At 40.2% G+C, this 13,748-nt stretch overlaps 2 protein-coding genes across 3 annotated transcripts; both read right to left on the reverse strand.

Moving 5' to 3' along the window:
* Positions 1-555: 555 nt before the first annotated feature.
* On the reverse strand, positions 556-4,181 carry prkab1b (protein kinase, AMP-activated, beta 1 non-catalytic subunit, b). 2 transcript variants are annotated; one of them, XM_030737419.1, is made up of 8 exons: positions 3,821-4,181; positions 3,535-3,698; positions 2,442-2,602; positions 2,256-2,349; positions 2,019-2,133; positions 1,193-1,326; positions 1,014-1,082; positions 556-879 (listed from the first exon to the last, which is right to left on the reverse strand). In XM_030737419.1, the coding sequence occupies exons 2-8, from the start codon at positions 3,679-3,681 to the stop codon at positions 802-804; spliced, it is 798 nt and encodes a 265-aa protein (XP_030593279.1). In that variant the 5' UTR covers positions 3,682-3,698; positions 3,821-4,181; the 3' UTR covers positions 556-801. The 2 variants fall into 2 exon arrangements, with proteins under 2 accessions (XP_030593279.1, XP_030593278.1); XM_030737418.1 differs by having other exon boundaries at positions 2,442-2,611.
* Positions 4,182-8,317: 4,136 nt separating this feature from the next.
* Positions 8,318-11,086, reverse strand: LOC115786235 (transmembrane protein 233-like). The gene is made up of 3 exons (XM_030738293.1): positions 10,851-11,086; positions 9,788-9,922; positions 8,318-9,706 (listed from the first exon to the last, which is right to left on the reverse strand). Exons 1-3 carry the CDS (start codon positions 11,007-11,009, stop codon positions 9,695-9,697), a joined length of 306 nt encoding a protein of 101 aa, XP_030594153.1. The 5' UTR covers positions 11,010-11,086; the 3' UTR covers positions 8,318-9,694.
* Between the last annotated feature and the right edge of the window lie 2,662 nt (positions 11,087-13,748).

The raw sequence follows: 13,748 nt of genomic DNA on the forward strand, positions 1-13,748 counted from the left end.
ACTGCATTAATAAAAATGGCTATCGTGTAAAAAAAAAAAAAAATACAGCTCCACAGGTGGTCCTTCTATTCGTCTGTTTTCAGTTCAGAATGAAAACATCCACTTGCATAATTAATTCACAAACAGGAAACTGGATACTAAAATCTGCTGTGCCTGCTGAGTCATACACCCAAAAACAAAGCAAAAAAAGGAAGACACACACCAATGGATTGCTGTTTTTTGTGAAAACTTCATTTCTGATTTGTAACATCTTGTGGAAGAGATTTTTTTTTTTTTTAAACAAAGGAATCATATGAAATACATGCGACATTTCTGCATTTCCACCTCTTAGTGTCTTTGTGTCCATTTGCTCATGTAAGGCGAGCTGATATAGCAGAGGATGCAGCTGTGCTAGCCTCCTTGTTAGTCAGAGTTTTTTTTGCAATTCCAGGTCACTTCAACACAAAGGTCAAAGCTGAGGCTTGAAGTCAACAGACTTCAATAGATCTCCTCTTATCCTCCTCAGTTTGGTCTCCATTAACCACACTCCTATTGATTAATCATGGTCAAGTAAAGTTGGAATAAAGTCCTTTAAAAATAATCATCTGCTCATATCATAACATGTATCTGCAAACATTTAACATTTCAACGTTTTCAAATTCTGAGATCACAAAACAGTTTAACAATCAGTAACTTTGTCAAATGTTTTAAACTGATATCAGGAAGCTATTTAGGTCCAGTTTCAGCAAAGCAGTCCAGATAGCAGCTGTGTACAACAGATTGGTTTCAGAAACACTGGAGGAGGGCTCACACCTCCATGGATTATATTGGCTTGTACAGAAGAGTGGTCACGTACTTCTTTTTGTATCGCTGTGTTGCACTGAGAACCATCACCCCATCCTAAAAAAAGCAAACAAACCAAAAAACACACGAACATTTAGATACAGCACCTTGATAGCTGACAATTCAAATCTGAACTTTAGCAATACCACTTTAGGTAAGAATAGAAATGAGTGATGTATTCAATTTGTTACCTTGATGGAGAGGGCATACAGGTGATTTAGCATCACATGGTTGGGCTCTGGAAGCAGCGTCGGGTCACACTGTGGAAGATTCAAAGCGGGATGAATTAAACTTATTTATGGTGACTGGTTTCTTGTGTGGCATGCATCATTAAGGCAAACCCGCATACCAACTTCAAGCCTGGACTTACAGAAACACCAGTGTCCTTGTTGAGCAGCACTTGCAGCAGGTGGGGGGGTAAGAAAGGAGGATGTTTGAGCTTGTCATCTGACTTGGTTACATATGCATCCTGTTGGTAGGGGCCAGGAGGAGAACTGGACAATTCTGGGAAAGAGTGATCAAAGTGCTTTAATACAGTCTTACAACAGAGAGAAAAGGTAGACACAATTAGGGGCAGGAGGGGCACCTGGTGTGGTCTTCTGCTGCTGTAGTCTGTCTACTTCAAGATTTGTCATGTTGTGATGTTCTTCTGCATACTTTGGTTGCAACCAGTGGTTAGTAAGTTTCTATCATCTTCCTATCAGCTTGAAGCTGTCTGGCCATCGACACAAACAAGGCATTTTCACCTGGAGAACTGATGGTTGTGTGGGAAAATCCCAGTACATCAGTAGTTTCTTTACTCAGACCAGCCCTTCTTGCACTGACTGCCAGGGTCAAAGTTGCTTAAAATCATATTTCTTCCCCATTCTGTTCCCCAGTTTGAACTTTAGCAGATCACCTTGACTATGGCCATCCAGCCTCCCATCTTCTGCTTTTCCTTCTACATGCCTAAATGTATTGATTTGCTGCCATGTGATTGATTACATGTGTGTTAATGAGCAGTTGAACAGGTGTACTTAACAAAGTGGCCATTGCATGTATATTCATATCAGTATAACCCAAATACGTTTTTGTAATCAGCCAACTTTTCCAAAATTGTCAGTTTTCAAAGATATATGGACTACAATTGCAGGTCTACCTTAAAACACTTTTTTTAATGCCAAGTCTGGGAGTTACTAATTAACAAGTTCAAGTACCTGAGACATCGGCTGAGTCCTGAGAGTCAATCCTGAGAGCATCAAAGACTTCAAAGTCAGTTCTTTTCACCTGTATGACATTATTTACTGTTCCAGTTTTAGATGTCACCACGGCCTGGGAAAGAGCATAAAAAAAAATTTTTTAAAAAAGGTTGATATACATGCTTTAAAGTGCAGATCACTAATAAAAGTAAACTGGTGACACTTATTTTCTCTGAAATGTAAGCCTGCACTCACCCCAGCTGGATCCAAGATCCACTGACCATCCACACAAAACTTGTATTGGTGCTCTCCCTCAGGCAGATCCACAATAGCCACAAAGTTATTCTGACTGTGTTTGAGAAACAACCGCTTGTTACTTTTTAATCAGACGTTTAAACAGTGAAAGATCTTCTGAGGCAGTGTTCCTGTGACTCAAACTACCTTCTGTTGAGTGGGATCTTGGTGGACCAGTTGTTAAATGAGCCGGACACAAAGACGTCTTTGGCTCCCCCCGACCACCTGAACACAGTTGGTCTGGCCTGCGCTGAACTTTTAGAATCGCTGTCCAGGTCCTGCTGCCAGGCCAGAAACTCCTGCAGTTCCTGTGAAGACTGAGCAGTCTGAGATCACTGTATTACTGCCATGTTAGAGCACCTGCAGCCTCTTTCTCCTGACTGAATGGACTGCTATAAGCACCCTCAAAGATCCTGCTCTGTGTATGCGTATGCTTTTTAAAATGTCTTTAGCTTATGATCTGTTCTTTGATTTTGCCCTTCAATGAGATAGAATAAGAGACTTAATTTGCTTTGTTGATAATTTAAGGCAAGTCAGATAAATCAAACTGATATCCTTCCTTTCATACACAGTTTGCACATCCTGAATAGACCATGCCTTTGTTTTTGCATGCTTTTATATATTTCTGACACTTTGCACCAACTATTTTCCAAGGCATACTAAACTCTTCTAAAATTACATGTCTCAATACTAATTGAATTGGTTATGCCGCCTCTTATTTTAAGTTACATCCCACACTGATCATCCATAATTATAAAACCTCCTGGCTAATACTGTTTAGGGCCTTCTTTACCACCAATATCTGCAATATATATATATATAGAAATATAAAAACATGAAAGCCTGGAACCAGGGTTTCCCAGGGGAACACTGCAGCCAGATGATCAGCATTATTTACTTCATCTGTCAGTGGTTTTATTGTGTTGGCTGATCAGGCTACTGTTTTGCCTTTAGGAAACTGCTTTGAGGCTTTCAAAGTGGCTGTTTAATTACTTGCATCTTTCATTGTAAATAATTCTAAAGATATCTTGGTTATAGCTTGAGTATTTACCATCTCATGCAGCCTTACATAAAACAGAGGTATTAATTGTACAATAATTCTGGTAGCAGCTCATTTAGTACATGATTTATGTGCAAAAACTTGCATGTTATCTATCCAGTATAATGATATCCATCCAGGATGTGGGATTTACAAGTTATCAAAACAGTCAGGAGTCATGCTGTAAACTTGCTCTAATACCTTTGGATCTTCTCTCTGGAAGAGACCCGCATCCTCTGTGCTGTCCATCATGATGTTAGACCGAGCCTCCTTCCCTCCCTGCTGTCCATCTCTGTATGATCTCTCACCTTGACTTCCACTGGACCTGTCGCTGCTGCTGTTCCCCATCCTGGTGGCTTCAAACCCTGCAGGAGAGCACACAGGCAGCCCCTATAGTGACCACTAGGGCCCTTTCTCATAGCAATACAATTCACAGATCCACCAATAACAGTGATTGCTGGACTGTAACCAGCTGCAAATAACCTACCAAAAAACCTCGCAGTGGCGCGCTGTCTTGCTGCAGGCGAACAGAGCTCCTTGGTTTAATGTACATACGCGGGGTATTCCTATTCTTGTGTCCTTATCGGGGCTTTTCCCCCGTCTTTAAACTCCTGAAAGTTTATCTTTACCTGAAACCACCAAAGCGGATCGGCGTTCACGTTACCCTCAGTAACACGAAAAAGCAGCTGCAGTTTCTCTACGCCTGTCTTTCTTTCTGTCTGGTTTTCTTTCCGTTGCCCTTATTGTTGTTATATTCCGTCGTAGTCAGCCGTATTCGGAGGAGTTTCGCCGTTTTGCAGAAACTTGAGCGTGTGGCGTTAGAGGCCTGCTGAAAACACACCTCTTCCGCCTCCTGGCCTGAGTTTAACTGTTTGTGTCCTGACGTCACTGACCCGTTCCTTTCGTTTTCTGCGACGGACTCAAATAAAACGCTGCAAACACATCGACTGATGAGCAGTGCTGTGCGATACTGCAAATATCTGGTATCAATCTGATACCAAGTAAATACAGGGGCAGTATTACCAATACCGACACTTTAAACTTACAAAGGCAGCATGTGCGGGGGAGAGCAGTGTGTCGTGATTTATGAGATGAATCATGATCAATTTGCCAAATCGGAGCATATTTTAATGACCACTAAATCACTGTGTTTTTAATTTTACACAATAATTAGTTAACACAATAAAACACAACTTTCGACTTTTCATGTATTTTGAAACTGGGTTGTTTAGAGACCTGTAATGTAAATGTGTGTCTGTCTTTCAAGCACTTTGGGTCAACTTCTGATGTTTAAATGTGCTGAATTCAGATATAATATAGTCATAGTTCATGTCTGAGATGTATTTTTTCAGTTCAAATAATGGACTTAGTTAGAAGCCTCGCAGCAGCATTCAAGAAGTTTTTGCTGAGACAAGTGAACAATGAGTTATAGTAATCCGTGATGAGCTAAATGCGTGAATAATAATCCCCAGTTCAGAGCATGACAGAGTGGGTTTTAACCTGGCAATGTTTTTTTGTTTTTTTTAAGTCTCAAAAAAAAAAATAGAGTGAACCAGAGTCATGACTGAAACATTACTTTCAGCACTATATGAGCTACCCGGTTATTAAAGAACTGTGACAGTGCGCTCTGTCTCTGTGCTGGGGCTCTGATCAGTGGATAAAACATCGGTCAGCACTTTTTACAGTGACATTTAAGTTGCCTGACTCCCCAAAAATGACCAAAGGAAAAGTGGAAAACAGGGATTTTCCAAACAGGTGGGAGGCAAAAGATCTGAACGCTGACATCGGAGGTAAACCCTCTGTCGCTTTTCCTCACTTGCGATCAGGGGCGCAGCTATATACTTTCTGAGGTGTATGCGGACACATTTTTAGGTGCCCCCTCTCCCCTGGCGCCCCCCCAACCCAACCCAACCCAACCCGCCCCACGTGCATACACACACCAGGGTTTTAGCCAGAAATTTTTTTTTTTCAGTAATACTAATTAGCAAGCTAACCGCTAAAAGCTGCTCCCGCTTGTTAATTGAGTGAAGGGGCCTACATATATAACCAGGAAGTACATCTAAAGCCTAATCACAGTCTTCGTGAACCTGTACTTACATTTCTCGAGGTGCGTGTCATTAATCTTGAAGGCCTTTCACAGCTCCACTGGTGCTGATAACTGTTTGACTATGGCTTTCTGAATACAAGTGGGGCTGCAACTATTGATTATTCTATTAATTGAGTATTGTATCGATTATTCCATCAATTAATCAAGTAATCGGATAAGAAATAATTTTTCGTACTAACAATTCATCTGCACATTTTAACTTCCGTACTGCAGTTTTTCTCTATGTCACGTGTCAGACTCAAGCCCTGGGGCCCACATCTAATTGGTGATTTCATATAGCTATTATTAATTGTCCGCGGGTAAATGTGCTCCCACCACTTATACTACACATCCCACAATGCACTGCAACAGCTACCGGCAGGCCAAGAACTGTGCACTAACCCGTTTTCCGTATTGCCGATTGATCAGTGATCAGCAGTCCCGTCGCCAGATCTCAGTCTTAAGGGGGGCTTATGAAATCCAACAGGGGGGCACCACTATTATTAGCTTGATTAGTGATCTGGCTTGGGTGAGCGGGCCAGGGCGGGCCCAAGCGTATTAGTGGGCGGGCACGGCCCCCTAGGGCCCGCCCATAGCGACGGGTCTGTCTGGGTGTGAGGGATTTCCTTCCATTTCATTTCTTTTGCTGCTCATTCCAGGACAAACTTTTCTTTTTTGTAGTCTTGCATGTCTTTATATAAGTTGGTGGTGTTGCCACAGTAGAGAATTTCCTTCCAACACAGATCACTGTTTGCAGTGTTTTCATTCACAGCTGTAAAGTACCTCATTGCTCCGCTTTCTCACTCACTACGGCCGACAACGAGACTCAACAAAACAGAGCTTTTAATGTGTATCGCACCGGCCGACCTGTTTGCTGATTGTTGCTGAGTCACGTGACCGCAGGACAACTAAGAATTACCAAATGTAACTTATGAAGTTTGACTTTGTTTTTAAATGCATTTACAGAAAAAAACACAACACATTTTAACTTTTTTAAATTATTAAATATGTTTTTTCATACTTCATTAGTTTGACTTTTGGATTCACAACTACAGTATGTGTGCCCAATTCCACTTTTTTGCATGTTTTGTTATCAGTTTTTTTCAATTCAATTCAGTTTTATTTATAAGGCGCCAAATCAGAACAACGGCCGCCTCATGGCACTTTATACTGGGTAAAGACCCTACAATAAGTCAGAGAAAACCAGATGACTCCCCTATTAGCAAGCACTTGTGACCGTGGGAAGGAAAAACTCCCTTTCAAGGAAGAAATCTCCAACAGATCCAGGCTCAGGCCATCTGCTGCGACCAGTTGGGGGTGAGGCGAGGGAGACAGGTCAAAAGACCCTGTGGAAGAGAGCCAGAGATTAATAATAATTAATGATTAAATGCAGAGTGGTGTATAAACACAGAGAGAATGAAAAGAAGGTGAGAGAAGAAGAAACACTCATGGGAAGACCCCAGCAGCCTAGACCTTTACAGCATAACTAAGGGAGAGTTCAGGGTCACCTGATCCAGCCCTAACTATAAGCTTTATCAAAGAGGAAAGTTTTAAGCCATCCATCTATTTAGTTACCGCCACTAATCTTCCACAGCAGCCTAAGCAGAGAAACCCAGAGATCCCTCTCCCTGGTGAAATCCAACACCAAGAGGAAACAAATCTAACTTATTGACCGCAATGTGGACCAAGCTCTCGCTGCAGTTGTGCAGAAACTGAATGGCTTGTAACAACAGTCCAGAATCTTTAAAGTAGACCCTCGTGTTCCACAGTGCTAAATGGCCTGCAAGCTGTAGACTCCCATTTAGCTATGGCTGCTGAAAGTTTGTTGCTTGTAGAACTCTCCAGATGTCTCCGCTGATAGCTCTCCAAGGCTCTCAGCTTCAGCTGTGTTCTTGGCCAGCAAGTGGTATTTGAAACTCAATTCAGTGGTAACGCAATTCACATCGACAGTAAATACAAATAAATTTGGTCTTGTCAAGAGAACCATCTGGCAGAGCTTTAAAACTGAATTTGCCATTCAAAAGACCCTTTTCTTTATCCCTTTCTACTTACCGTCCACAACATTACTGTTGCGTCACTTCCTGACATCCCAAACTACAGGAGAGGACCAAAGGTCACAGTCTATGCATGCATTAATCTCACTAAAAAAAAATAGAGGTGGTAAAAGGAATTTGCGTTAGTGTGTTATTATCACGTGAACTTTGACAGCCCTATTTAAAACACAATTTTAAAAAAGTTGTAGTCAAATGAAAATTACCTGTATGGATAAATCTGGAATATTTGATGGAATACTTGATGGGTCTAAGTGCTCATGTTAATTAATGTGCATTTTTCCGTGTTAAATAAAATAAACATAATTATTGCCTCTTCTTTAATGACTTACTGCAAGCTGTTGTTTTGTGTTGCATTCACGGATCCATCGATTTCTGCAGCTCAGCACTCGCATCCGATTCCTCTGAGACATTCTCACACGTCTCCAGTTTCATGTAATACATATATATCCACACATTACTGCATGCACTCAAAATAAGAAAAAAAACAGAGTTGTAAGTATTTAAAAAACAATCTCACCCTTCCTGTCTGGATTAGAAGTGAGAGCTACTGTACGTGTAAATACACACTGTTTGACAGCATTAACTTGTATCAGCTTGTTCCAGCTCACTGAAGCAATATGATGTCTACACTAATATTTTCCAGTTTTTAATGCTATTCCATTAAATGAAAATCTGACATATTTTGACAATAATCCAAAATCTGGCATAACACATTAAGACATCCTGCCATTTTATGTAAAACTCTTTGGGTCAACAGTGTTACAGTGCTGAAATTATAAAAACAAAACAAAAAACTTAAATTCAGCTTTAAAATCAAAGCAGCATCATTAGGAGTTGTTCCCATCATGTTTATTTTTATTTTAGAATGTCCTGAAAAACCAAATCATCAGCTTATTGTATTTCCAGGGATATTCTCTACAAAATTTCAGTGCTTCACTTTTCCATGCATTCATTCTCAGTATTGCATGCCTTGGTCAAAACCACAAAAATCAAAATCTCTTTTAAAGATTTTAGCTGAGGTTCATTTTCCCCAGCCAAGGTTTACACTTAGATCTGTAGTGTTCCTTCTTTTATCTCTTGGGTGTGTCTATGAATGTGGAAAAGGGATTTCAATGGGAAAACTAAGTGAAACTGGCCTCCTCCTTTAGGTGGTTTACAGAGTTTATGATCAATGTCAAACAAAAAATTTCAATTCATTTGGTGCACACCAAGCAGGAGACATGAACATCATATTTTACGAGGCTCTGCCAGTGCCAAAATCAGAGGTTAACATGGTCAGACCCTCTTTGTTAAGATTCTTCTGGGTTTGCAGCTTCAGCCAGCAGCTTCACTATTATAAGCTGGTGATTAGACTTTTATTTTCTCTTTAATTAGCACTCTGGATCACCAGTATGGTGATTAAATTGCGTGCTGTATTTTTAGCCCTGTAATGGTGTTAATATAACCTCTCGGATTACACAACTCCTCAGATTCAACAACTCGCAGCAGATGTCAGAGATGGTGAAATGAGGCTAACAGGCAAAGTGGACTGAATGTTTTGAAACCGACCCACTATATCAATGGTAATTGACAATATTGTTACTGGATCATACTATTGATTCTACATTAACTATATGAGTTTAGTCACTGTGTGAAATAGAGATTTTGGTAGGTTTAAGATATGACATCTACACCTTTAAAATTGTTTTCATTGTACCTTACAGGGAAATATGAACACTGTCACTTATAATCTGCATCTGCATTATGCTGCATTCATATTTTGTGCTTGTTTACTTGACGTGTTTTGTGTGCAAAACATTTGATTTTACAGTTGTATGCTCACAACGTGTACAATAGGATTTCAAACAAAAGTTAATTATTGGTGGTTTCTTCAAACAATAAGATAACAGATGTTGAAAAACAGTTCATATTTTAGCCCTTTAGTTAAAAAAAAAAAAATCCCCACTTTCCATCTTTGATAGTACAGGAAAGGCTCCTCTTTCATGAAGAAATATGGATAATTATTCACTTTCTAATCACATAGCCCGTAAAAATGTAATTGCAATATCATTTACATAGTAGCTTAACCCAGGATGTATTTTACAATAAAATGAAGTCCACCGAATCGTGCGAAACTTCCAAAGCTGCTGATGGCAGAAGCCAGACAGATCTCCTTTCCATCACATGGTGCTCATCAGTTTCACCTTTTCTCCTCTTCTTGCTCCTCTTTATCCTCAAGAGGTCACATTGCATGCTGTAATGGTGGAAAAAAAAAAAAAGATTGCTGAAATCCTTCTCTTTTTTTAAACATCTCATATATGTGGTGCATTCATACCGTGGTACAGTGTATAATGGTATACACAGTGATGATGACAACACCGATGACGAATGACACAATCCCCAAGTGGAGAGCTTTCCGACCCAGCCGTCTGGAGCCATCATAGTCCTCCTGGGTATAGCTCTTCTGGGCCTTTAGGACAATTACAAGCCTTAATCTGCATGCTTATGCTGTATATGTAATGTTTTGTGGACAGCCATGTGCTGTGAGGATAAAACTAGTTCCAATTTCCTAACAAAAAAAAAAAATACTCATAGGAACAAATAACCTGGACACATGGCTTTATTGGTAATCTGTGCTGAATATTTTTAAAATAACTATTCACTGCCTTCATGTGTTGCACGTGCCCTTCGTGTTATCTCTAATTCATATTTGCATTGTAGCCAATGTCCTAAGCTGTGTTAACCACACGTTGCCAAGCCTGCGTGCCTCATCTTATTACTCACAACCATGCAGCAGCTGCTGTTGGCACTCACTCCGTCCCATCTGACCACTCGCAAACTTGAGCTCAGTCTAAGTGCATTGCTATCTAACGCTTCGACTTCTTTAAACTTTGTGTTGTGCCACCCCGACTGGTAATGAATGCTCTTGCCTGAGCATTATCCACAGCTAAGCTGCCTCGGTTGAAAAGAAAAAAAAAAAACAGAAAAAAACAAAACAAGATGAGATAGCATCATCGTATGGAGCACTACTGTAAGCAGTTATGGGTGTGGTTGGATGCTTGGAAATACCATAAACCGGAGGTATATTTGATCTCAGCACACATCAGCATAAGCATTCACATTAGGCTGTTCAGAGGAGTTAAGACACTTGGCACAACTTTACACAGTTAAGATGCAAATTTCTGACTTGATATGTTAGATCAATTATTACCATCATCCCACATGACAGTATAAATCCATGTAGCATAACATATGCTTTATATTGCTTTTTTAGACTGGCAGCAAACCTCACAAAACATCACATATTCTATCCCACAGCTTTTCATTAAAAAAAAAAAAAAGAAAAGAAAAAAAGACAGGGTTCAGAAACCCCACATTTCCAGCTTTGAGCAACTTACCAGGACAGAGAAAACCAGAGCCACAATATTGATGGGCCACACAGGACAGAAACAGGTGAACATGGTGAGCCAGAGGTAGCTCCTCATAGGGGGAATCTCCCGAGCCTCTTCACTCTTCATGAAGTCAGAGCTCCCAACCGGCGAGGGCTTGGTGTTCATGACTGGTTTCAACGCCCGCTAAGAGTGAAAAACAGAGAGGCAAAACAACAGCACTGGAGGCTGGAGGTGGAAGCAGGGGAGGGGAGGCAGTGGAGCAGTGTTGATGGAAGATAGAAATCAGCCAGCAGAGATTATGAGAGGGATGCAGAGGAAGAGAGGCAAAAAGCCTGAGCAGACACATTTATAATGCTTTACTTCAGACTTGTAGTCATTTATTTTTTGTAATCAATTATTTATTATCGCCTATATTAGATGAGGAAGGGGAAAAAAGAAAGAGAGGATAACATCATCTTTGACACAAAAGTGACAGAGCAAAATACGACGCAAAAACATCAACCCTGTCTTTTTTCATCCAACCTCATGCACCCCATTCTCAAAACCCTGATGGAATATGTTAATGTGGTTAGAGAGAGAGAGAGTAGATCAAAAAGGGAAAACATAATGGATACATAAATAAAACATAAATTTTTAATAAATCCATTATAAACTATGCATGCCTCCCTGCTTCATCCCCTACAACTCATGTATCATGTGGCCATTACAGGCATGAAATAACAAAGCTCAAGCACAGAAGGAAAACAGACTTACAGACAATGAATATAAATTTGAACTCTACAGTAACCTTTTACATTCATGGCAATGTGTTACCTGTAGTTTATTATATATTGACGGCAATGAAATGCATATTTAAAGCAATTAATTATACATACAGTAATATGCACAAATCTTGAGCCGCCCCTCATTTCTTTATATTTTACTTCCAAACTTTTATGTAGTATTTTTAAAAGTGGTCTTACACAATTTTTATTTTGGACATTGGCTGCTTTTTCACTCATTTTCAGTCCAGTCCTTTTACCTGACCATTTTCAGAGGAAATGATCTATGAATCATTCAAGCATGAAAAAGGCACCTAACTCAAGGGATGAACCAGTGAAACAACTTTGCAAAGATCCAATTTTAAATTATATCTTTGTTGCTAACACACAACATGTTCCCATTTCTTCAGTTGAAGTTACAAAAAATGCCAAAAGATAACACAGTTTGACAGGCATAAATCGTATTTTTGCACCAACAATGTGATTCCCAGAGAGCTATTAGCCAAAAACCTGGCATCTCTCAGCATGGTGTGCAGTCTGTCCTTAAAAATCTGAGAAAAACTAGACGAGTGGAGGACAAAAGGAAAAGTGTCAGGCCTAAAAAACTACACCCACAGCAGATGACGAGAATCTGAAAGTCATGTTCTTAAGAAATAGAAAAGAAATCCGGCAAAGACCTGAAACAGGACCTGAGAGATGCATCTGGCCCTTCAGGTGAGCCATCGACTGTTCACTGAAGCCTCGTCAGAGTGGTCTCAGTGGAGGGGTTGCTATCAAGAAGCCATTCTGTGGGAGGGGAAACATGGAGCAAAGGATGGGGTATGCCACATTACACAAGAACTGGACTGAAACTCAGTGGCAACGGGTCTTATGGACTGATTAATTGGCAGTGACCCAGTGGGTAGGCGCTCACCTTGTAGCCGGAAGGTTGCAGGTTCGAGCCCCTGTCCCTGCGCTGCGTTGTGTCCTTGGGCAAGACACTTAAACCACATTGCCTAACGGTAGCGCCGGTCTCTGGCTGCATGACCGCAGATGCTCGTCTCTGGATGAGTCATCTGGAACGATCATTTCGTTGTGTGCCTTGTGCGCACAATGACAATGAGTTGAATCTAACATCTAATACAAATCTTTGGTTCAAGTTGTCGTCAGCACAGTATGTATGCAGGAGATCAGGAGAGAGGTACAACAGTGAGTGTCTACAGCCATCTGTTAAACACAGTGGGGGCTCTGTCATGGTTTGGGGCTGCATTTCAGCAGAGCCCGGACCTCAGCATTATTGAAGCAGTGTGGGATCATCTTAGTGGAGAACAGAACAAAAAGCAGCCAACATCCAAAGAAGAGCTTTGAACGTCCTTCAAGAAGCCTGGAGAAATATTCCTGAAGACAACTTTAAGGAATGACAAGAAAGCTGCCTAAAAGAGTTCAGGCTGTGCTAAAGACCAAAGGTGGTCACACCATACCATAAGTAATAAAGTTTATTGAAAATATTTCTATTCATTTTGTACAAATGTCAAGATGTACTAATCTTACTCGGCATATTAGGTTTCTTCATATTGCTGTGGCATAAAATACGAGAAGCATTCTGAGAGCACAAACCTCCGCCAAGGCAGCTCACTCTCTGGACAGCATTTACTTTTAAGGGAAATGTGTTGTATTTTGTATAAATACATTTTTTTCTTTGTTCTTTTTAAACATACTTTAAGAAGTTTGCAGTGCAGTAAAAATCAGATAAGGGCAGTGTGACAGATGTTTGCTTTGATAACACAAACATTATGTAGGAGCAGGTAATGATAATAGGTACTGATTTGTAAATAACTAAACATGAATAAATTGAGTTTATTATATAATATCATGCTGCAGTATATTTGTAACTAACTTGGGGTCAACTTGAAAGAAAGGCAGATTTAAAATGTAAAAGTGAGGTCAGAGGTCAAATGTGACATATTTGGATGCAAACTATAATGTGATATTTAGAATCCCCATACACCAGCATCATTTCCTAAATGTTGCCAATACAAACAATGGCAGTAAGAAACAGTTTTAAATATCTCCATATAGCATTATCATCACTTTGCCCTTCAAATCAATCTATTAACCTTGAAGGAACCTTTATATAATACTTTCTATGCACCAATCAAACATG

Source organism: Archocentrus centrarchus, chromosome 9 (genome assembly GCF_007364275.1).
Source record: "Archocentrus centrarchus isolate MPI-CPG fArcCen1 chromosome 9, fArcCen1, whole genome shotgun sequence".
Classification (NCBI taxonomy): Eukaryota; Metazoa; Chordata; class Actinopteri; order Cichliformes; family Cichlidae; genus Archocentrus; species Archocentrus centrarchus.

Bases quoted from the DNA above. Each gene is read 5' to 3' on its own strand.
- LOC115786235 (XM_030738293.1), bottom strand. From the start codon at position 11,009: ATGAACACCAAGCCCTCGCCGGTTGGGAGCTCTGACTTCATGAAGAGT. The intron at 9,923-10,850 runs GTAAGTTGCTCA...ATTGTCCTAAAG, and splicing joins CTCTGGTTTTCTCTGTCCTG to GCCCAGAAGAGCTATACCCA.
- prkab1b (XM_030737418.1), bottom strand. From the start codon at position 3,681: ATGGGGAACAGCAGCAGCGACAGGTCCAGTGGAAGTCAAGGTGAGAGA. The intron at 2,612-3,534 runs GTATTAGAGCAA...CAGACTGCTCAG, and splicing joins TCCAGAGAGAAGATCCAAAG to TCTTCACAGGAACTGCAGGA. The intron at 2,350-2,441 runs GTAGTTTGAGTC...TCTCAAACACAG, and splicing joins AAGATCCCACTCAACAGAAG to TCAGAATAACTTTGTGGCTA.